The 22,989-nt window shown below is 33.3% G+C and overlaps 3 protein-coding genes and 1 non-coding gene across 5 annotated transcripts; 3 read left to right on the forward strand and 1 right to left on the reverse strand.

The window, feature by feature from the left end:
- Positions 1-2,520: 2,520 nt before the first annotated feature.
- Positions 2,521-11,257, forward strand: LOC137830303 (pyruvate kinase 1, cytosolic). Its single transcript, XM_068637566.2, has 16 exons — positions 2,521-2,887; positions 2,968-3,064; positions 3,205-3,302; positions 3,648-3,803; positions 4,137-4,214; positions 4,500-4,631; positions 5,392-5,472; positions 5,581-5,652; positions 5,785-5,874; positions 6,483-6,627; positions 7,026-7,114; positions 9,402-9,497; positions 9,623-9,690; positions 9,901-10,000; positions 10,451-10,510; positions 10,805-11,257. Exons 1-16 carry the CDS (start codon positions 2,819-2,821, stop codon positions 10,955-10,957), a joined length of 1,584 nt encoding a protein of 527 aa, XP_068493667.1. The 5' UTR covers positions 2,521-2,818; the 3' UTR covers positions 10,958-11,257.
- A 1,201-nt stretch (positions 11,258-12,458) lies between these two features.
- TRNAR-UCU (transfer RNA arginine (anticodon UCU)) lies at positions 12,459-12,531 on the forward strand. The gene has a single exon. It is a non-coding gene; the product is annotated as a tRNA-Arg (tRNA).
- Positions 12,532-12,744: 213 nt separating this feature from the next.
- LOC137830304 (uncharacterized) lies at positions 12,745-14,827 on the reverse strand. Its single transcript, XM_068637567.2, has 2 exons — positions 14,380-14,827; positions 12,745-14,286 (listed from the first exon to the last, which is right to left on the reverse strand). Exons 1-2 carry the CDS (start codon positions 14,411-14,413, stop codon positions 12,914-12,916), a joined length of 1,407 nt encoding a protein of 468 aa, XP_068493668.2. The 5' UTR covers positions 14,414-14,827; the 3' UTR covers positions 12,745-12,913.
- Positions 14,828-17,625: 2,798 nt separating this feature from the next.
- On the forward strand, positions 17,626-21,910 carry LOC137830310 (F-box protein PP2-A15). 2 transcript variants are annotated; one of them, XM_068637576.2, is made up of 3 exons: positions 17,626-18,266; positions 18,355-18,473; positions 21,236-21,910. In XM_068637576.2, the coding sequence occupies exons 1-3, from the start codon at positions 17,961-17,963 to the stop codon at positions 21,690-21,692; spliced, it is 882 nt and encodes a 293-aa protein (XP_068493677.2). In that variant the 5' UTR covers positions 17,626-17,960; the 3' UTR covers positions 21,693-21,910. The 2 variants fall into 2 exon arrangements, with proteins under 2 accessions (XP_068493677.2, XP_068493676.2); XM_068637575.2 differs by having other exon boundaries at positions 17,638-18,284.
- Positions 21,911-22,989: the final 1,079 nt, after the last annotated feature.

Consider the following 22,989-nt stretch of genomic DNA (forward strand, 5'->3'; position numbering starts at 1 on the left):
CTACAATCATAAAAACACACTAGTAGTACAATATTAACTTAGCTTATGCGTGTGTCGCTTTATCTTGTAAGCATGTCTTCATCATAAGTGTTTTATTAGATGTAAAGAAAAATTGCGTTGTGTTGTACAGTTCGATAGACAAAACACTTGGTCTTACAGTATTTGTTGTCAAAACCATTCGTCTTATAGATGGTGCATGATTCATGTTATATGTTTTGTAGTTTTTAACATTTAATCAAAATTACAGGGTATTGTGTTTTTCCTTAATAATTAATAAATAACCGAAACTTTGAAAATGATGTGAAGTTTGTGTGGTTTTATGAATAAACAAATATTATGAATGCAAATTAAATCACCAAAGATAAAATATGTATGATCAAATTTGTTTGGGTGATAAATTTGTTTATATGTACTTTTCTCTTTTAGTTGGTATTCCATGTGATACATCTTTCATAAACCACTTATTTAAATATATATATATATAATTCATAAGTTTTACTTAATGAATTCATCAACTTGAATAAATTATTTCATTTTTCATTAATATCGTTTTATTTTAATGTGAAAATAAAGACTACTCACTAAATTGTATATCGTAATCAATTTTTTATTGAAGCTTTTATGATATCATCTACTACCATGAGAGACATTATTTTGAAAAGAAATAAAATATTTGAACTTTTTTTAGAAAATACATCCTCAGTAGCTGATTCTATTGACAAGGGTGTAATAATGAACTACATGAATTAGTTCAACCAAAAACCAACTGATTTTTTTTAATATCTATTTCATTTTAACAAGATAACTAGTCTTTGAACTATGTATCCAATAGAATTTTGGAAAAATCAATTCACAGCAGGTTTCCAGATTTTTTTTTTCTAGAAAATAAAATTAATAAAAAAGTCAATACAATATTATTTGGAGTTTTTTTCCTTAAACATAAAAAAGTTTAAGAAAATGTATTTTTTTTCCAAAAAACTTGTCGTTTTTAAAGAATGTTATTGAACCTTAATTCTAAATATTACGACACCTATCACTTCTATGCGTATTTTGAATTTTAAAAATGTAAATAATGTTTTTATTTTTAGATTTATTATTATTATATTGTGATATTATATCTCTCTAAGGTTGTTTTATATATTATTTAATTATTATTGTTTTATTAATAGTGATTCAGTTATAGTTTAACAAAACCAATACCTTGATAGATTCAATGACAATTTTTATTTTAGAAATAATTATTAACTCATGTCTGTTTTAATAGATAAGGAGGGGGCTTTATATCCCTATTAAATATTACGATGAATTTATAAAACATGGGGAAAACAATAAGGAGATGAAATTGTATTTATAATAGATTTTTAAATTTTGTTGAGAAATGTGATGTTTAACATTTGTCATTTTTTCAAGGTTAATAACATATCAGGTTTAGAATGTGACTAATTTGTGTGAGTAATTTATTATTAAATAAAAATTAATTTTAGAAATAAAATATAATTAATCACTATATTAATTAAATTAGATACTAATTTAAAATTTAAAAAATTATTTATATATAAAATAGTTTTTATTATTAATAAAATTTTATAAAATAGTTTTTAAATTAGTTATCAAAATTTTATCTCCTAACATTTTAAATTTTAAATTAATTTCCAAAAAATTAATAAAAAATAATTTAAAATATAAGATAGTAAGTAATTAAAATCTTTACTATATATAAATTTTAAAATTATTTTATATATTTTTATTAATAATAAAAATTAATTTAAATATCAATAATTTATTTAGTTAATAAAATATTTATAATTTAATTAAATAATAACTAATTATTTTGTTTTTTAAAATTATTTTTTATTTGATGTTTTTTTTTAAGTGTATATAAATATTTGTAGTAAGATTTAAACTGAGAGATAACACTTTTAATTTTTAATATATTTGTAATAAAGAACGTACCGGAATACCAATAAATTACATTAAAATTTATTTATTATGTAATTTTTTTTATAATGACTAATTTTAATAATTTATGTAATATAATCATAAGTTTGGAGCAGGGGAAAAACAAATTTTGCTCCAAAAAAAATAGATATTTAAATCATTTGTACTTATTTTTTTTTAACTCTTAAATAAGTGTTGGTAAGTCGATGGTAACATTGACAGTAAAGTAACTGAAAAAGGTAGCTAACGTAGCACGCTACACCACCATGCGTTCCTCGCCGTCTGCAGTGGCGTCACCTAACTACTCCACCACCGTGTCACGTGCCTTCACATTGACGCAGCCTCAAGCACCACGTGCCTCACCCGTTAACCATTGCTTTCACCTAATATGCTCCCAACCTAGCAGCACTCATTCTCATCTAAAAAAAACAAACACAAATAAAATAAATAAATTAATTAGAAAAAAAACAACCTAAGACCGTAGTCATCGCAAGAAAAGCACGGTTCTTGTACGCGGTGGGCCCCTTCCGACAGCTGGCATCTCTCCACGTGTCAATTTCCCCCCTTTTTTTATCACCACACACTGTGAAACATAAAACACGAAACAAAACACTCTCACACCACCCTAATTCCGAGAGTTGAAAATCAAAGAAAGCAAGGAAGAGTGAGAGAACAATATATTTAAGACGGAACAAAGACAAAAGCATATTCTTCCAAACTATTCATTCTTTCCTTTTTTTTTCTAGAACAACGTTCGGTTTGGTCTGGTCTTCCAGGGAAAACCACCGCCACTGTTCAATCCTCGAACTGTATTCCTCGCGTTCTCGTTTTCTTTAGGTTTTCTTGCGGTTCAAGATTGTTCATCGATCGATCTTCAAACATGCCTTCTAGTCACTTGCTTCTCGAGGAACCCATTAGGATGGTCTCCATCCTTGAGCCATCCAAGCAAGTTAGTTTTTCTTCACCTTTTCCTTTTCAATTTTTGGATCTATTTTATAAATCTTATAAAAATGTTACTTTTTTTTACAGAGTTTTTTCCCCGCAATGACAAAGATCGTTGGTACTCTGGGTCCTAAATCCAGATCCGTTGAAACTATTTCTAGTTGTCTTAAAGCTGGCATGTCTGGTATGTTTTGTCACACCTTTTCCCTTTTTTTTTTCTCAGATTGTGAAGGTATTAGGTTTTGCTGAAAAACTGGTGGAGGGTTGTGTGGTTTTTTCTGTTTTTTTTATGGATGGTCTGATATTTATTGTTGTTGAGTGCAGTGGCTCGATTTGACTTTTCTTGGCATGATCCTGAGTATCATCAGGAGACTTTGGAAAATTTGAAGGTTGCTATCAAGAGTACTAAGAAGCTCTGTGCTGTGAGTTTTCTTCCTTATCTGTTGTTTCTTACAGTGGCTTTTGTTACCTTGGTGTTAGAGAGCGGGGGCTTCAGTTTGTTTCATGGGGAAAATGTGACTGAAAGAGGGCTATGCCGACAAATCAGTTTTTCATTTTTTCCCCTTTTGATAGTTGGTTGCTTTGGTTAAAAGAATAGAAACTCAAACCTACTTTTGTGTATATCTTTACTGTCTGATTTGTCAAGGTGCAGTGGAGCTTTTATAGTAACTGCTTCAGGAATCTTTGGTTTCTGTGTTCTTGTATTTTTTTTTTCCATTTCTGTTGGGGTTTATGTTTGCTGAGAGTTTGTTATTTGATTTTGACAGGTCATGCTGGACACGGTGGGTGCAGAGATGCAGGTTGTTAACAAAAGTGAGAAAGCTATCTCTCTTGAGGCAAATGGTCAGGTTGTTCTAACTCCTGATCGGGGACACGAAGCTTCTTCTGAAATATTGCCAATCAATTTTGATGGGTTGGCTAAGGTATGTTGATATTTTGTGTTGTCGTTATATGATGCGGCTTTCTCTCACGTGAATTTTTTCCACGTAATAGTAACTCAAATGGTTTCTTCTAACTAACTTTGTACACTTTTACTGCCTGTGCTTCATGCTTCGATTCAGTTTCTTTTTCCCTTCTAATTTGACTTCCTTGAATTAGCTATAAATTTTATCTTTGTTCAATTTAACTTTTGCCTAGATCTTTGTAATAGTTAACTTTGATTTTTCTGTTTCCTACTTGTAAATTTTCTGTGACTTATAATTTGTTTTGTGTTGGCAATGAACCTTAGTGTTTATCTTTATTCTTATTGTTTATAGGCTGTGAAGAAGGGAGACACCATTTTTATTGGTCAATACTTGTTCACAGGAAGTGAAACTACTTCTGTCTGGCTAGAGGTAATATTTTGAACCCAGATGCAAAATTTATTCTAATAGGTCCCTTGTTATTGTTGTTATTTCAGTGTTCTCTAATATCTATTCAAATGATTTACATCGGTCCTTTTCATTTGGGTTATGAGTTTTAATTTTATATATTTTAAAATATGCACCAGCCATTTATTTTAGTCCATAATGTTATTTCTTGTACTTGAAATTTACTGAATTGATGTGTTCTTAATCTAAGTGTGACCTTAGGCATAAAAAGGAATATTCAACCTTCTATATGTATGATGTTTTCTGCAGGTAACTGAAGTCAAAGAGCAAGATGTTGTTTGCATTATAAAGAATTCAGCTACATTGGCTGGGGCACTGTTCACTTTGCATGCCTCTCAAATTCATATTGATTTGCCTACTCTCACCGAGAAAGACAAGGAGGTAAGTTATGGTTTTGATTGGAATGTTTGAATAATTTACTTTTCATTGCGCATGCAGTGTTTGTCTTTGCCTAGGAAATGGATCTCCTTAGTTTTGAACCATGAAGCATGGACAAAGACACCAGACAACGCAACACCTATAATTTTAAAAATATAGGATACGGCAAACAGTTGTGTGTGCATATAGATATATATTGAACATTATTATGAATTATTTAAATTGACAATCAAGATTATATTCAAAATCATCAATAAAATGGTTAGTCAAATATAGCAATCTGAACACATTATTTCCAAGTTCTAAAACGGATCCAATCCATCCATCTAAAATTCAATAAGTGAAAAGAATCTAATTCAGTTAAGACATTTCACCCCTTGTTGATCACCATCATTGAAAAAACACTCTCTAAGTTAGATTAAGCTGAATACAAATTTAAGTAGAGAAGAGGAAACACAAAATGTAAATGTGAAATAGATGGTTTGTTAGTTTAAAAGAGAGATAGAAACTTACACCATCAGTTTCTTACTTTGTAACTTCTTAAAAAAGTCACTGTTTGCCCTCCTTAATGTTGTATTGAACCATGTTTAATGAGTCTCGAAGCCATGAAAAACATTTTTTAAATTCAACATGTATCGTATGGGTTTTGTATGCGTGTTGGTGATAGACACATGTCAAACTTGAAGACACGATGTTATAGAGCCATACTCGAGCTTCTTAGGTTTCGGGTTTATTTTTCTTTATTTTGTTTGTTTGTTTTCAGGTTATAAGCACATGGGGAGTTAAAAACAAAATTGATTTTCTGTCATTGTCATATACTCGACATGCTGAAGATGTTCGCCAGGTAATGAGTTCAAAATCCTTCAATTTGATCAAAGTCAAATTCATTTTTGGTATTTAAATATTTTATTTTCAGGCTTTCTGTTAATGAAATTTTATGTCTGTTATGCAGGCACGTGAATTCCTTTCAAAATTAGGTGATATCAGTCAGACTCAAATTTTTGCAAAGATTGAAAATGTTGAGGTGAGTTTGCATATATATATTGGCAGTGTACTGTAATGTACTGTGACAATTTCATTTTTTGCGGAAGTTATATTATTATTGGCTTTGTCAATTCGTTTATATATGAACATCTGCATCTGTCTTGTTTCTTAGGGATTGACCCATTTTGATGAGATTTTACAAGAAGCTGACGGAATTATCCTTTCCCGTGGAAATTTGGGTATTGATCTTCCACCAGAGAAGGTAAATTTCTTTTTAAAAATTTGTTTTGTGGTTTTTTGTTGCAGTATCATGACAAAATAAGATTAGTTTTGGTTGGACTATATGTGTTAGAGATATATTCTCTGCAACTATATCTGTTGATTTATTGCGGTTGTGCAATACTACTGTAGTCTTCTCTGTGAAAGAGAACCTTTCCCTTTCTCAGTTAGTTGGGCTAGCTATTATTTCTGTTGTATATGTGCTTAGTCAGCACTTTGTATAGCTTGCACGAGATTCTTCACATGAGTCTATGTGAATGTACTCCCTCTCATGTTGAGAGAGTGAGAAATACAATTTCACTTTCAGATTTTCGTTTCAGTCTTTATGACTCCTTGATTGTAATACTTAAATATTTGCAAAGTTGTTCCAGAATCCAGATGTGACTATTGGAACTTTAAAATTTAATGAGCATGCTGTGAGGAAAATGTAATATGTTTTAGCTGAATCAGCTTAATGAATTGCTGCCTATGCTATTGGTCCTTAAGACAATTATATCTTTGTTACTATCCCCATTCAGTGGGCGCTGAATAGTTCTAAGACTCACTTGTGCATAGATATCTGTATTAATTATTTTCCATTTTCTTTTGTAGGTGTTTTTATTTCAAAAATCTGCCCTTTACAAGTGCAATATGGCTGGTAAGCCTGCTGTGCTTACACGTGTTGTGGATAGCATGACTGAAAACCTGAGACCAACTCGTGCTGAAGCCACTGATGTTGCCAATGCTGTTTTAGATGGTAAGTTTTCATATGATGCCACTTGTTACATTGGTAGCCACTAGTAACAAGCTGTTTGGATTGGATACTTAGTAGCGTATTCTCCTGTAACATTAGATACATTATCATTTCTCCTCCTTCATCAAAGACAGTTGGGACATATTTCTCTTTTCTTGCATATTCAGTTGCTTTTCAATTTACAATGATGTCATTTCTCTATGTTAGTTCTATTCTAGTGCTTAAAGCTGTTTGTTAATATTAGTTTGCTTCTTAATTGATAAGATCTTCTGCATGTATTTAACCAAGTCCCATCCCCTTGCCCTTTCTGAATGGTTGTTTCTTTTATAAGTGCTTCTTCACTGTGTTTAAGTTAGAACTATTTGATGTGTTTGTACATGAAACTGTTAACAAATTTACAGGAAGTGATGCTATACTTCTGGGTGCTGAGACTTTACGTGGATTGTATCCTGTTGAGACTATTTCTACCGTTGGTAGAATTTGTTCCGAGGTAAGTTTATTTCACATCTCATTAATTTTGTTCAATACATTATATTTGTTTGAAACTATTGATGTGTTGACCAAAATACTTTCTCCATATGTTTGACCTCTATTACCTTCGTGAATCCTGAATTTGGTTGATAGCTTTCTTGTAATTGATAGTGATCAACTCCTACAACTTGTAAGGTGTATTTGGGGAAAGGTTTAGGAAAAGGGGAGATCTAAGTCCAAGGCAGCAAGGGACTTGTTGTGACTTAAGCTAACTAATTTCCTATTTGGCAGGGAGTGCTGTTTGGGATTGGGGGTGATAGGATCTTGGGTATTATGAGGTAGGGGTGGTCATGAATTGGATTTTTTAAAATTCAATCTAGATCCAATCCAAAGCCAAATAAATTGATTGGATTTAAAATTCATATCCATTTTAACTAGATCAAATTTATTGGATTTTTTTAAATCCATTTAAAATGGATTAAATCTAGATTAAATCCACTTTGTTAATTAGATTAAATTTACTTTGTCAATTACATTAAATTCATTTTGATATGGACACAGGCTAACTTGGCTCGAACTGGGTCTAAGCCGACTCAACCTGGACGCAGAGTAACTTAGCTCGACATCGGCCCGGGCCCGCTCGGCTTGATATCAGCCTGGGCCTGCTCAACTCGACATCTGCCCGAGCCTGCTCAACTCGACATCTGCCCGAGCCTGCTCAATTCGACGTTAGCCCGGGCCAGACGACTCGACATCGTCCTAGGCTTGGGCCCGCTCGACATCAGCCTGGGCCCAGTCGATGATCCGTTATCCGATATCTATAATGCTCGATGGAGTATATATGGGCTAGGTTCTTCCCCCTTAGTACCTAGCTTAAGAGTGGGTTCCCCAAGAGCTTGAGTACTTAACTATTGGTATTGGACCTGGTTGTTAGTGTCATGGAAAGGGCTACCATGGGGGTTTTGACCAACAAGGAGTTGGGTCAAGTGCTATATAGTAAAAGTTGTTGAATCTAGCACTTACCGCTAGGCTAAAAGCTGTAACTAATAGTCAAGGCACAACTCTTTCTATTTAAGAGCATCACAGTCCAAGCGCTATGATTTGATTGTGGCTTGGTCCACCTGACCTCCATCACGTGATAATTAATGCCACTTGCAACAATCTCCCCTCATCAATTGTCCCACTAGGAATCAAACTCTTCAATTGTGACCCCCATCACGGGATAATTAATGCCACTTGCAACAATCTCCCCTAATCAATTGTCCCACTAGGAATCAAACTCTTCAATTGTGACCCGACACAACTAGTGTGACCTTGGCTCTGATGCCATTTGTTGCACAAAACACTTACAATTAAGCCAAAAGTTATAGCTAATAGTCAAGGTGCAACTCTTTTTATTTAAGAGCATAGTAGGCCAAACGCCACGATTTGATTGTGACTTGGTCCACCTTCAATAAAATACTCCGAATGACATGAGTTCTTACATAAGATATTTTTTAATAAATATATTCATTTTCCTTGATAAACAAGCAAAACAGACTCAATTAAAGTCTTTTGTGTAGGTTGGTTGATGTGAACCGACAGAATATTAGTGTAGATTCATTGACTGTACATCATGTTAATGCACAAGTTTATCAATGATATGAATGTGGTTAATGGTTTAGTTACCCTTGGTCGTGTACTTGGTGCGTGCATAGTATGAAGAAGACAGATGCTGTGTACGCTACTTTTCTATCTGTATTCTGTCCAAAAAAAATGGTTGTGTATATTGTTAAAAATCCATTCATTTCCGGTTCCAATTCGAATTTTAAGGTGCTTTTGTATAAAGTCTTCAATTAAAGCATGAAAAGTATGTTATTATCAACGAGTAGTAGTAGAGGGTATCAAATATCAGTAGTTAGTGAGAACAATAAGTTAGAGGGTGGAAGGACAGGAGTAAAGCTTAACTTGGTGGGGGAGAAGAGAGTGGCATTCTGTTTTATACTGTTTTTGAGAACTGAGCATGAGCCCTGTTGTAGGAAAGGGAAACTGTCTGAGAAGCATTGACCCTTGGAGGTCAGATCTTTGTAGTTGTACTGTTCATTTATATTCAGAAACAAAATTGTTATTTTCTTTTTGTTTTCTATTCTGGATTCCTAATATCCTTTTTTTTCTGATTTTTCTTTTCTATCTTTTGGTATTTAACTCAGTGTGGCATTTATTCTGCAACCCATTGTTGGGAATTCCTTACAATCATACGAAATGTTCTCCTCTTTGAAATGTCTCAATTTTGGCTGAATTCTATCTTGTATTTTATGTCCTTGTAGGCTGAGAAAGTTTTCAATCAAGACCTTTATTTCAAGAAGACTGTCAAGTATGTTGGAGAACCCATGTCCCACTTGGAATCTATTGCATCCTCTGCGGTAGTTACATTTACTTTTTTCTCATTTCTTTTATAGTATGCTTGTTCTTTTACTTTATTTATATGGTGGTTGATTTGATTTCATCTTTGAAAGTAGATTTTTACATGATAATCTTTACTTGTTAGGTACGAGCTGCAATTAAAGTGAAGGCATCTATTATTATTTGTTTCACTTCATCTGGAAGGGCTGCAAGGTACTTGAGTTTCTTTGAGTAACTAGATATCATTGTTTTCATATTTAGTTTTTTTGGAAAACAAACTAGTTGCTCTAAATTGGGGGGTTAGACTTGGCTAACAAACACTATCATTAAAAAATGTTTGTATTAATTTCTCTCTGTCTTTCATTTTCATTTAACTTTTATCCACAAGACTGTCTATCTAAAAATGTAATATGTACCTGCCAGATTGATTGCTAAATATAGGCCAACAATGCCAGTTCTATCTGTCGTGATACCCCGCCTAAAGACAAATCAGCTAAAGTGGAGCTTTAGCGGAGCTTTTGAGGTTGAATTTTAATTTTGCGGCTTATTTCTATTAATTATCTGACTGTTATTGGGTTGAATGTGTACATATAAATACCTGGGGTGCCAAGAAATGCTAATTAAATTGTGATTTAGGAACAATTTATTCTGTTTTTATTTTGTCATTTCCGAGTTCAACTGCCAACATCATTCTTCGTAAGATTTTACATCTAATGCAACTGAATATTTTTTAAAATAATATTTGTTATAATATAGTTTAAATTATTGTTAAGTATTCTCAGCATATCATAGTTGTTTTATCCTGTGTAAAGTAAATACATACAAGCATTTATTATATTGGTCATTGGAAGTTTTACTATACTCTTGGATATGGGCACCCCCATTACCATTTTCTAGGAAATTTGATTCACCAGAACGCATTGGGTTTACATTTTCTAACTTTGTTTACCAAACTTATTCAATTTTGTGACAGGCAAGACAATCACTTCTTGTGAGGGGTCTCTTTCCTATGCTAGCAGATCCTCGACATCCTGTAAGTTGTTTTGGGATTTCTCCTCAATTATAGTTGTTTATTGAGTTCATAGGCATTGTTCTGTTGTGATTGTTTTTTGGGGTAGACATTAGATGCTCAATCTGAATATCAAAGTAGAGTGTACTTAGTCCAAGGTTTCAACAATAATCTTCTTCACTCCACATGGGATTTGTATTAATGATATGCTATGTGGTACAGTTTGACTGACATGTGTAAAATGTCCAATAATGTTATGCATCGTAAGTAACATGCACCCCATTATTGCATATGATGTATGATACTCTATGCTTGCAGGCTGAGTCAACAAGTGCAACAAATGAGTCTATACTTAAGGTTGCCCTTGATCATGGAAAAGCATTGGGAGTTATAAAGTCACACGACCGGGTAGTTGTTTGCCAGAAACTTGGTGATGCATCTGTGGTTAAGATTATTGAGCTTGAAGATTAAAGCGCATTCAACCAACTACAGATTTAGTGTTTTTTATTTATTTTACATCTTTCCCCAGTTTTACAAAGATGCAGGTCATTCTGCCACTAGTTAGAGGTTGTTATCTCTACTTGGTTTTGATAAAACGAATTTTGGATGCAAATTATTGCTGGCTGTAACATAAAAATCAAGGGAATGTGCCCTTGATGCCAATTTTTGGGTTTAGTATTCATACTAGAACGCAGCTCGAAATATCTTTATGCTCATGAACAAGAAGTACGTATTGAATGAACAGAGTTGAATCAAACTGACTTTCACGAATGAAAGTGTCTAGACTGTAATGATTCGTTAAGGTTTGCGAAGTATCGTTTTAACTATTTGGTGGAAAGTTTAGTGAATTAGCATAAAAGTAGTCGATTTGATCTTGGTTCATTGCTAACAGCATTTATACAAACTAATTATTTATGGTAACTTTTTATATGAAATTAATTGGAATATGATGCCAAGTGCAGCCTGGTAAAATCATTGGGCTTAAGTTGAGGAATTCAATATCACTAATGCTGTAAAGCGGTAAACAACCTCAATTAGCGATATGATGCAATTTGTGCAATGCATAAGTCTTCTGTTATGTTGCAAAGTAAAACGAAAGGAAAACATATGATAAGAACAAAAGTGGCACAGCAACATTTACAATATCTTATATTAACAATTGGGAAAATATCTGTTTGACACTATTTCTATATTCAACGGGTGGTGATACATTGACACCATCAAATAAAAAAAATGTGCGTTTCCTAAATATTATTACTTTAATTATATTTGTTTTATTTTTTAATTTAAAATTTTAATGTATTATTATATTATTAAGGCAGGTTGTTAAGTGAATGTTACATTTTGGATTATGGTCAACAAAACTTATTTATTTTTACATAATGAGAAAAGTTTTGTTGACCCCGTGAATAATAAAAAACATACATTTGACTGTTTATAATAATATTTTTAAATTAAAAAATAAAATAAAAATAAATAAAATATTAATTTATTAAAGTGTGAAATGAATGTTTTTAAGGTTTTTATTCACCACTCTTGCATAATATATAATAATATATAGTATATAAGTTGTTAAGTGAATGTTATATTTTGGATTATGGTCAACAAAACTTTTTTCATATTTTACCAACATTTACATAGTGAGAAAAGTTCTGTTGACACCATAAATAATAAAAAACATACATTTGACTGTTTATGGTAATATTTTTAAATTCAAAATAAAATAAAAATAAATAAAATATTAATTTATTAAAGTGTGAAATCTAGTTTTTACGGTTGTATATGGAGTTGTAATTTGATGTGAAAGAAAATAATGTATAAAATTATAATTTGAATGTGAAAGAAAAATAAAGTGTGAAACTATCATCATCTTACCAATTGTTCTCTGAAGACTGCGTGCTACTGTTAAAATTGTCATGATCTAGTTGAGTTATTAAATAAAATAATTTTTTTGTTCCATAGTAAACAACAAGCGCCTGTGGCCTAATGGATAAGGCGCCTGACTTCTAATCAGGCGATTGTGGGTTCGAGTCCCATCGGGCGTGTTTTCCTTTTTTAATAACAAATCATTTTTTAAATTTGCTTATAAACACATCCCATGAAATTCATTTTTTTTATAACAAATTATTTTTTAAATTTGCTTATAAACATCCCATGAAATTCAATTTATATAATTGGTTAAATTCAAATTTAATGCTGCAAAACAATATATACATAAAGACATGATGCCGGGTCAAGTGGCTTTACTTTTATCCAACTTGAAGAAGGAAGTGATAGATTATATTAAACATGGTTTATAACAAAAATACCAACTTAATAAGTACCCCAAAACGAGAACAGCTATTTGGCCTAATTCATCTACAATTTTTCTATGCCATAGTTTCATCTATCATCCAACTAACCCCAGCAAAATCATCACCCCTTGATCTAAGTGGAAGAATGTTGCTGTTGTTGATGCTTTTGTTGGTGTTGAAGACTCATCAGTTCAAACTCCTTCTGGCGAATGAGCAAAACCATTCTCTCATTCTCAAGCCTCCTTCGTTCATTTTCAAGTTTGGCTCTCTTCATTTCCCTCTCCTTCTTGCTGCTAAACCTTGCCCATTTCAACCTTTGCTTCTCCAACTCAAATGATTGACTCTGATAGCTTATTTGCTGCTCCTCCAACTGCAGTATCCTGCTCCTCATCCATTGCTTCTTGTCCCAAGCACTCCTACCCCCATCTTGGAACACACCACTCACCTCAGCACTCAGTTGCTGCATCATCAGTGGTGACACAGGAACTTCCCTCACTTTCCTTGCCCTCTTCCTCATTGACCTTCCATCATTATCATCCTCCATATTTTCATGTCCATGCCCCACATTACCCCTTGAACCACCTTCTCCTGAATCATCTTCCTCCTCATCCGAATCATCCTCAGAGTCTTCCTCCTCATCAGAATCATCATCATTCTCTTCCCCATTTCCCACTTTCAACATCCTCAAACCCTCCACCCCTGAAGCCCCCAAATTCTCCACCTCTGATGAATGAAAACAAGGTTGCTGTTGCTGTTGTTGCTGAGGCTGCTGCTGATGTAGTTGAGCCTGAGACTGAGGCACGTCACCCCCAGTCTCTCCTTGCTGTGGAGGATTGTTATTCACATGACCACAACTATTATGGTAAGCACACATTTCCCTGAAGAACAAATGTTTGGAATTGAGCAACTTCTTTACCTCCTCTTTCATCTTTGGTGACAACTCCATCGTTTCCAACAAATTCTGATTCTCCACAACCCTGCAAGCAGTTCCCTTGCCAAGAATATCATTCACCCTCTTATACCTCTTGTTCAAGTCATTGAACTTGTCCTCACACTGTTGAGGAGAAACATAGGACCCTTTCTCCATCATAGCCCTGGACACCGACTTCCACTTCCCTTTCTTCTGCAACATACCCAAGGACTTCTTCTTATCAGTCCCTTCCGAGCCACCCTCATCACCAATGTAATAAACCGCCATTATCAAAAGCCTCACCATGGTGTCAGTCCACTTCATTCTCTGCCACAGCGAGACCTTCTTCTTGGGGTCCGAGGTGTCATCATCCTCATCACTGAGGCCACTATGCTGCTGTTGTTTGGTCTTGGCCGAAGAATAGGGAGGGTACCCTTGTTTGATGGATTGATTATGGTGTGGATGATGTGGATCAGTGTCATGGTGTGGAGCATAGGGAACCATTTGGGGGTGGTGTTGCAAGTGGTGAGGGTTTTGTTGTTGCTGCGGTTGCAGAGAGTTATCCACTCCTACCATCCCAGAGAACATTCCAGCGCCTAGTCCATTGGGTTCCATAAACAAGAAACACCAACTTTTCAAAACTCAACCAAACAAGCTAAAGCTACAAACTTTAGAAGAAAAACGCTTACCCTTAATCGAATAGTTGAAGAGAGGAAAGAGCATGGAAGAAGATGAAGATGGGTTGGTGGGGGAGAGTGAGAGGAAAGCAAAATGGCAGTTTAGTATGGGATTACATAGGAGTTGATGATAGATTGTGTTGTCGGGGAAAGAGAAGAGTAAAGATAATATAACAGAAAGTGTAACAAAAGGTTGGTTTTTGAAGCAACTGGTTTTGTTGACGAAGCAGTAGTGAGAAAATAAAACTGCCCATGGTTTTATAGTTGGGTTAGAGTGAGGGTTTAACCAACCCACAGGTTTTGTGCTCAAATTGGGGACTCACGCCGACTATGTGTGTGCGCCGTTTCAAAGCGCCAACAAAGATACCATAAACTAAAACCATGAAACCTTCCTATGTGCTCTCTCTCTCTCTCTCTCTCTCTCTCTCTCTCTCTCTCTCTCTCTCTCTCTCTCTCTCTCTCTCTCTCTCTCTCTCTCTCTCTCTCTCTCTCTCTCTCTCTCTCTCTCTCTCTCTCTCTCTCTCTCTCTCTCTCTCTCTCTCTCTCTCTCTCTCTCTAGGTAATGTATAAGTATCACTTATGAATCATTACCTTTTTTTATATAAAAATCCAATTTTAACCGGTCATTAAAAAATATTTTTTCATTAGTGATATTATAAAATATGAAATTACTTTTTATAGTGAAGTTTTGGGACAAATAATATTTTATTATTTATTTGTTATATACTTAGGTTGGGTTCATATAATTTAAAATTTAATGATTCGGATTTTCAATGCCGTTTAATATTTAAGTTTTTCTAAAGTTTTGTTATATAAAGGATTACCTAAATTGATTCTCAAATGACTTATATATGTTGTATTTATTTTTTAATATTTTTTCTTACTAGCTAATTCTAGAATGTTTAGAACGAAAGTAATTAGAAAATGCAAACATATTGAAAAATAATAAGGATTGGAAAATGAAAGTTCAACTTACAAATTCAAAATTCATGGTTCCTCGTATGATAGTCGTTTAAAGATTAAGATTTGGGTTTAAATAATTAATTGGTTTAATTAATTACTTTAATTAAACAATGGTCATTGAATCAGAAAAATATGAATCAAAACTATAATATCACTCAATTTATGATAATTTTAAGAATTGGTTTTCTATGGATGCATCATGAATAACACAAATGAGTGAGGAAAACGGAAAGAAAAATATGTAATTGAAAGAAAATGACAGGAGAAGATTTTTTAAAAAAAAAATTGAAAAATTAAACAAATGATTTCAATATATGTATATATGTGATTATAGGATTTTAGCACATTTAGGTGATTATAGCATTTTCAAATCATATCTCATTTTCTCTCAATTTATGAAATTCCTTTTTTATTTTTTATTTTTGTGTGTTTTTTTTTTCTTCATCAATGAATAACTAATTCTTGAGGATCAATTTACGAAATTGTCTCTTTATCTCCTTTTCTCTATTATCTCAATTTCTAAAATTGTCTTTTCCTTTTCTCCTTTCATCTACATTTTTTGGTATTCTCATTTTTTTTTGTGTTTTTTTTTTCATTAATAAATAACTAATTCTTGAAGATCAATTTACGAAATTGTCTCTTTATCTCTTTTTTTCTATTATTTCAATTTCTATTTTTTTTTCATTTCCTCCTTTCATCTACATTTTTTTATATTTATCAATGAAGAACCAATTCTTAAGAACCAATTCACAAAATCAAAATCAAACAAAATCAAATTGAATTTTACATTAAGATTTCGAGTTTGCTTTTGTCTTTTCTAAATTCATTATCACTTTATTAAAATTATTTTTCTTTGTGTTGAACATTATAATTTATTTTGAACAATCTTATTAATTTTAATTTCACAAATTAAATCAAATACACACAACTTTTATTTCTAAAAAAGTTGTATGTTAACTACACAAATTTTATATTTAAACTTTATTTTATTTTTTAGAAGTCATACAATAAGAACAAAACTTCTCTTATTTTTTTTGTCATTTTTACTTCTGAAATCTTGATCCCTCCTATAATGACATGCCTCTTCTCAAACTTGGAGACAAAAGTCAACACCACATGGTAATCACCTTCAGCACCTAAATCCTCCAACAACCATTATTCCAAGTCTTGTTAGTCTTCATCTTCTTGTGTTTGTGTTTCTATTTGTACTTATGAGGACCACACACAAATCTCCTTGCAAAAACTCAATCTTACTTAGCGCAACCGTCACATTCTCTTTGTTATTAATATACACATCAAACTTCACACCATTGTGCTCACACTTGAATCCAAAACCACAAAAAACTTTATAATTTGCTAAGTCTCGGTAGTGGCCAGTGCTACATCAACATCAAAATCCATTACAATTGCTTTTTCTAGATGCATTGTAGGCTTAGCTTCTATCCACGTAACATCTTCTATCCACGTAACATCTTAGTAATCCCAACTAATTTCAATCTTTTCTTCCCTCCGAAATGTTTTCGTATAGACCACATACACATTGATGAAAAAAAAAAGTTACACTCTCAATACACACTCCTAAAAAGTAAAATAAAACAAATTTAAAAATTAACCTAAGACTTTTTTCAAAATAAAATATAAAAATAATTTTTCAAAATCCTCGTATTTTGAAAAACACGATTCATTTTTTTTTTAAATTGTATTTCTGAAACTGAACTCACCTAATTTGCAATTTCTTATAAATTTTCTTATTTTTTCTAAATTTGAAAAAAATTACCACATTTTAATAAAAAGAATTCAAAATTGTCCTCGTTCAGTTATTGGATCCAAAGAAAGATTGTCCTATGCATCTGTTGTCGGTCACTCTAACCTTCAATCTTCGTCTTGCTTCTCGATCATTTGGAAGTGCAAATTCAGATGGTACCTGCAAAAAATACTCAAACGATCAAATCAGCAAAAAGAATCTACTTTCGATTGTTAGAGCAGTGTAAATAATGACGTAACTGATTTTTGGAATATGCACTATTTATATTATCTTAATAAACTTTTGTTAGGGTACTCGATTAGGGGATTGGATCGTATTTAGTATTACTGAGTAACTTTTAGTTAAAGATTAATTTCATTAACTTAATCAACTCATGATTCATCGTTATGAAATAGTCAATCAGAGTATCTCTTTCAACTATGTAGTTAACGTAAGTGGACGATTATGCGACCGGTAGTGTGATCGGATCGAGATAATCGTCCGAACCAGATGATCGTCGGAACCGTACCATTACAAAAACATTTCGTGTAGGTGGGAATGGCGAAGCCCTACTCCTAAGGAGTAGACCTCTGCACAGCGAATCCTCGCTGTCAACCAAAAGCGGGACCCACCACAGCTTCACTCATGGCTCACGGCACGACTTATCATATTCCCTTAAACGGAAATAATCCTAAAATTAAAACCTCACAAATACTTCACACACAGCACAACAAAAACAACACCAACGATAACTCCTGGAACAATCCATGCAACAAAAACGGAAAAGGATCAATTAGTGTTCAGTTCCCCACGCGCTTGCTTTCCCTCGCCGTGCTTCGTTTGGGCGCGTGCCATGAGGTGAGGACCCAGGAGGAGGAGGAGGAGCATGGGCGCGTCGCTGTCGAGCGTCGGCGCGAACGGTTCGACAATCGGTCCGGGCCTCGGCGACATTCCGGAGTGCTGCGTGGCGTGCGTGTTCCTCTACCTCACGCCGCCGGAGATTTGTAACCTCGCTCGCCTCAACCGCTCATTCCGCGGCGCCGCCTCCTCGGACTCAGTCTGGGAGTCCAAGCTGCCGCGCAACTACCAGGATCTGCTGGCTCTGGTCCCGCCAGAGCGCCACGGGAATCTCTCGAAGAAGGACATTTTCGCGCTCCTCTCACGACCCCTGCCGTTCGACCACGGCCACAAGGTGGGTGGTGCTCTCCAGGTCAGTTTTTTTTGGTTATTTAGGGGTTTCTGGAACTTAGGTTTTTTGTTGATGGTTTAGGTTTTTGCAGGAAGTGTGGCTGGACAGGGTCACTGGAAGGGTTTGCATGTCGATTTCGGCGAGGGCGATGGCGATTACTGGAATTGAGGACCGGAGATACTGGAATTGGATTCCTACTGAAGAATCTAGGTTAGATTTACTTGTCTTTAAAGCTGTATCACGAGAAAGAAGGATACACCGATGATAATGTGTTTCTTGTTTGATTCAAAAGAAAATGGAAAGAAAAGAGGAACGTTGACTTTAGAAACAAAATATTATGTGACTAAATTGACTATGTTCTGATATTGTAAAGCGATTTTACATAATTATCTAATCACAAATCACTTGTACAATTCATTGTCTTGTACAATGAACATATTTTGTATATAATCGAAATATTTTGTATATAATCGAAGTCTGTTTGTCTTGGCTTATTTTGTTTTTACTCTACCAAACATAAATTAGTTTTTTCCCTTTGCTTGGATATTTAAATCCTCTGATTTGGAGAGAGTTCTTTTGTGTGGATATTATCCCTCATTTTCACTCATTTTTTAAAGCCCCAAACATTTGAGAAGTTCTAATTTTATCTTCCAACCATTTTCCTCCTTTTTCTTACTTGTCCTTGTAAAGCTTGATTTTTATAAAGAGCAGAGAGAGAACCAGGAATCAAATTAAGAAGAACTAAAACAGGTCCATTGGTTCGTTACAAACAAGGTATTTTAGACAGAGGAGGAAGTAACTACCCTTTACTGCTTTTTCTTTACTGAATGTGATGGATCTCCTGACACAACATTTTCAGTTATTACATGATAGTTGTTTGTGAGTATATTGCACTCGTATACTCCTCCATAACCTGGAAACACTGAAGAAATTATGTATTTTCTGATATTTCAAGTTAAAATGTTTGTGCACGTACTCACTCCCGTGGTTTCTTCAATTAAGCAGTGTAATGTAGTAAAACATAATTGGTTGCACTGTTGCAGCCGTTTATTCACTTGGGTTAAACTTATTGTGGATTGTAAGGGCATGACATGATTCATTTTGGTGTTATTTGACATCATCTCTTGGACAATGACTGTAGTTATTGAAATTGTCTAATTCTTTGTATATTTATGTGGGGCTTCAATCATGGATTTATAATAAATGGTAGATGTTTTGTTCGTATAACTTCAACAGACTATGAGAAAAAAAGATAATATGTCATGATATGGGGTTTTGGCCTTGTAGATATATAAGTATAGGGAATTTATAGCTGTTGAGTACGGGTACATACAAAAGAAATAGTAACAAAAATAACATCACCTTTTAACCGTTGCAAACTGGCAAAAACTGTTTTCCTTGAAATAATTTATTGTCCGTTCTTGACACAACTTCATAATCCATCTCTTCAGCTACCTAATTGACTAATAGGAGGATATGAGCTTTTGATTTCCATATACCTTTAATAAGTACTGTTGAATTAGGTACACATAAATCATAAGATGTTGAATCTTTCTTGGCATTTTCTCCATATGAACTGACTATACTTTTATTTTATTATCTAAGCATTGATTGGGAATCCTAGATCATTGTCATTGATTCAAAGAATTCAACTATAACAATCAGAGATACTGATTGTTGCTTATGTTAATACTGAACTTGAAGTTTGTTTCTTATATTAAAGTTACTTTTATTTCATCTTGAGCTTAACTGCCTTAAGAGTGCCCCTCTTAGTATAGAGTATAGCGAGGCTGTGCCTGGTACTATCATTCTCTTCACTAGAACTGATGAAAATTGTATTTCTTATTCACCCTTGTTTCGAAGTTTAGCACATAGTGTGATTGATAGTTGGACAGTCTGACTTATAAAGCTTTCTATTTGTGAAATATTCCATAATCTTGGTTTAAGATCCAAATGCACAGATTTGCATGTTAGTTTCATTGTTCTTGCATTGTATCTTGATAAATTTATCTTGTTCATTTTTTACTTGAGGAAATAGAGGAGAGAATGTTTCTGTGATGACTAATGCTAATGCATGAAGTTCAAGATTGTTTGTTAATTGTGTGTGTGGGTCATTGTACTGTTTACTTCCTGGGCTTTGTTTTTAAATCTTCAATGCCCCCATTTAAGAGATACAAAATCTTGTTGGCAATGGTGGTGTTAAATTGCGGGCGATGCTTGGTTTAATTTTTTATTTTAAACAATTACCAAAATGACTTTGAACAATTCATGGAACTGTTTAAAGGAATCAAGCTGATCTTCATCTCAGAGCTAAACCAAATGACATAGTTCTTTGATATGGGTTCTTTTAGTTAGCCTGTATCTACTGTTAAGCTCATTTCAATTGTATGAACAACTTGACAACAGTATTACTTTGTTCTCTTGCAAATAAATTATGTAGCTAAATGTTTACATTCTATATACAAAAGCTGCGTCAATATTTGAAAGAAAACATTTCACAACGTTTTATATTCATAATTCATTAAATGTAAAATAAAATAAAATTGAACAGTACAACATATATGCAAGCCTTAATCTGGATGAGGGAAATATTCAAATATTTGTGACTTGGAATGATGTTTTTTAAGTATTGATTGCAATTTGGTTCCGAATAGATTCATTGACATCAAATGTGCAACCTTGAATAGATTCATTGACATCAAATGTGCAACCTTGAACACGACTGATCCTTGAAATGCTCAACCTGATTGAACCTACTCATTCTATTAAAAATATAGTGGAGGTTGGTTTGCGCGTAACATACGAACATTTTAATTCTCCTTGTCACACTTAGATACGTCAACTTACTACTCATTCTGTTTGCATTCCTTTTTGCAAACTGTAGCTCTTGCAAATCTCGATGAAAAGTTGTTTTGTTCTCCATTTGTTCTTGTAATCTGTCAGCATTCTGTTACACCCTAGATGATTTTCAGGTTTCACACGGTGGCTTATTTGCAGCAAATATGGTGGTTTGAAGTGGATGGAGAGGTGACGCTTCCATTTCCCGCTGATATTTATACTCTCTCCTTTAGGCTTCACCTTGGACGGTTTTCCAAAAGACTTGGACGGCGTGTTTGTAATTATGAACACACCCATGGTTGGGATATAAAACCTGTGAAATTTGAGTTGTCTACTTCAGATGGTCAGCAAGCATCATCTGAATGCTGTTTGGATGAAAGTGTGATTGATGATACATATGGAAATCATAAGCGAGGATACTGGATAGATTATAAGGTGGGTGAGTTTATTGTCAGTGGATCAGAGCCCACAACTCATGTTAGATTTTCCATGAAACAGATTGATTGTACACATTCCAAAGGTGGCCTTTGTGTAGATTCTGTATTTATTATACCAAGTGATTTGAGAGAGCGCAAGAGAAAATGCATTTGAAATATAGGAAGCTTGTTTCTTTCAGTGATGTCAAACACCCAGAATACACTATTGGGATCTATCACAGCTCATACTAAACCAAAAAAAGTTTACAATTTGGAGAAAGTATTTTTTTCTGGTTTTTTATTATTTTTTTGGCCAGTGGTGTGTATATCCTTTTTATCTGTGTAATAATAATTTCTATTCAATGTAATAATACACTTTTTTTTATATCTAAATAATTTCACTTTTCACTCCTTTTCCATTTCTTTTCTTTTCTTCTACTTTTTCCTGATTTATAAAAATAATTTACATAACACAATTTGTAAAATAAAAGGAAAATTGAGTTATTTAAAAATGGATTTTGAGGGTATTTTTAAAAAAGGCATAGAAAGATGATTTATGGATTTAATTGATATATTCTTGCTTTTGATTGATTATTTAAACATACAAGAATGAGCTATCACCAAATGCGTATATAATGTTGATGGGAGAGTTAACACGTGGTTTCAACTTTATTTTTTTTTTCAAAAATGCAACTGTATAAAAAACTAATAATTTAGTATTCACTGTAATTTAATTTATATTATTAAAAAATGTACTATTCTATTATAAAAAGTCATGCAGTTAGTGAACAAAAAAAATTATTACTCACATTTACATTTATTATGTGCATCTAGTTAATATTGTAACAAATTTTCTCTCCACATAGTAGTTTGAATTCAAAACTCCTTCCTACATGCTTAAACACAATCACATATTGATATGACAATTTATTCTACAAAAAAAAGTCTATCATAGCTTGCTTATGATGTAGGTTAGGCCATAAAATTATTGTCAGGATCTCCGTATTCATCTTTTACCTTTTTACTTAAAATTAAAATAATTTATATTTTTTAAAAAGATAAAATTATTGTTATTTTTTATGGCACATAAGATTAATGACATTCTTTTGAAATCCAAACTTGTTAGACGATCACTATTCCTAACTTTTTAAAAGGTTCTTACTTTTAAGAATCACTTGAAAACCTAATTTAGATGGAAGGAATGCTTCAACAAGTATTGGTGTTTGTTGGAATTTTTAAGGCACCAATGAATTATATGTTGATTTTTGTGGGATTTTTACTAACTTTTGCTGAGTTTGAAGTTGGAATAGAGGAGTTGTTATTCAAGATTTGAATGAAATATATATAAGTAAGAGGTATGAGAGGAAGTGGTAAAAAAGTTGGTGAAACTCTTAACCCTTTGAAGGAGGTTAGGGAAGTCCTCACACTAACCCATCTCATCATTGCAAGAAGAGACTTGAGACCACATTCCA

Source organism: Phaseolus vulgaris, chromosome 7 (genome assembly GCF_051622355.1).
Source record: "Phaseolus vulgaris cultivar YP4 chromosome 7, ASM5162235v1, whole genome shotgun sequence".
NCBI classification, from domain to species: domain Eukaryota; kingdom Viridiplantae; phylum Streptophyta; class Magnoliopsida; order Fabales; family Fabaceae; genus Phaseolus; species Phaseolus vulgaris.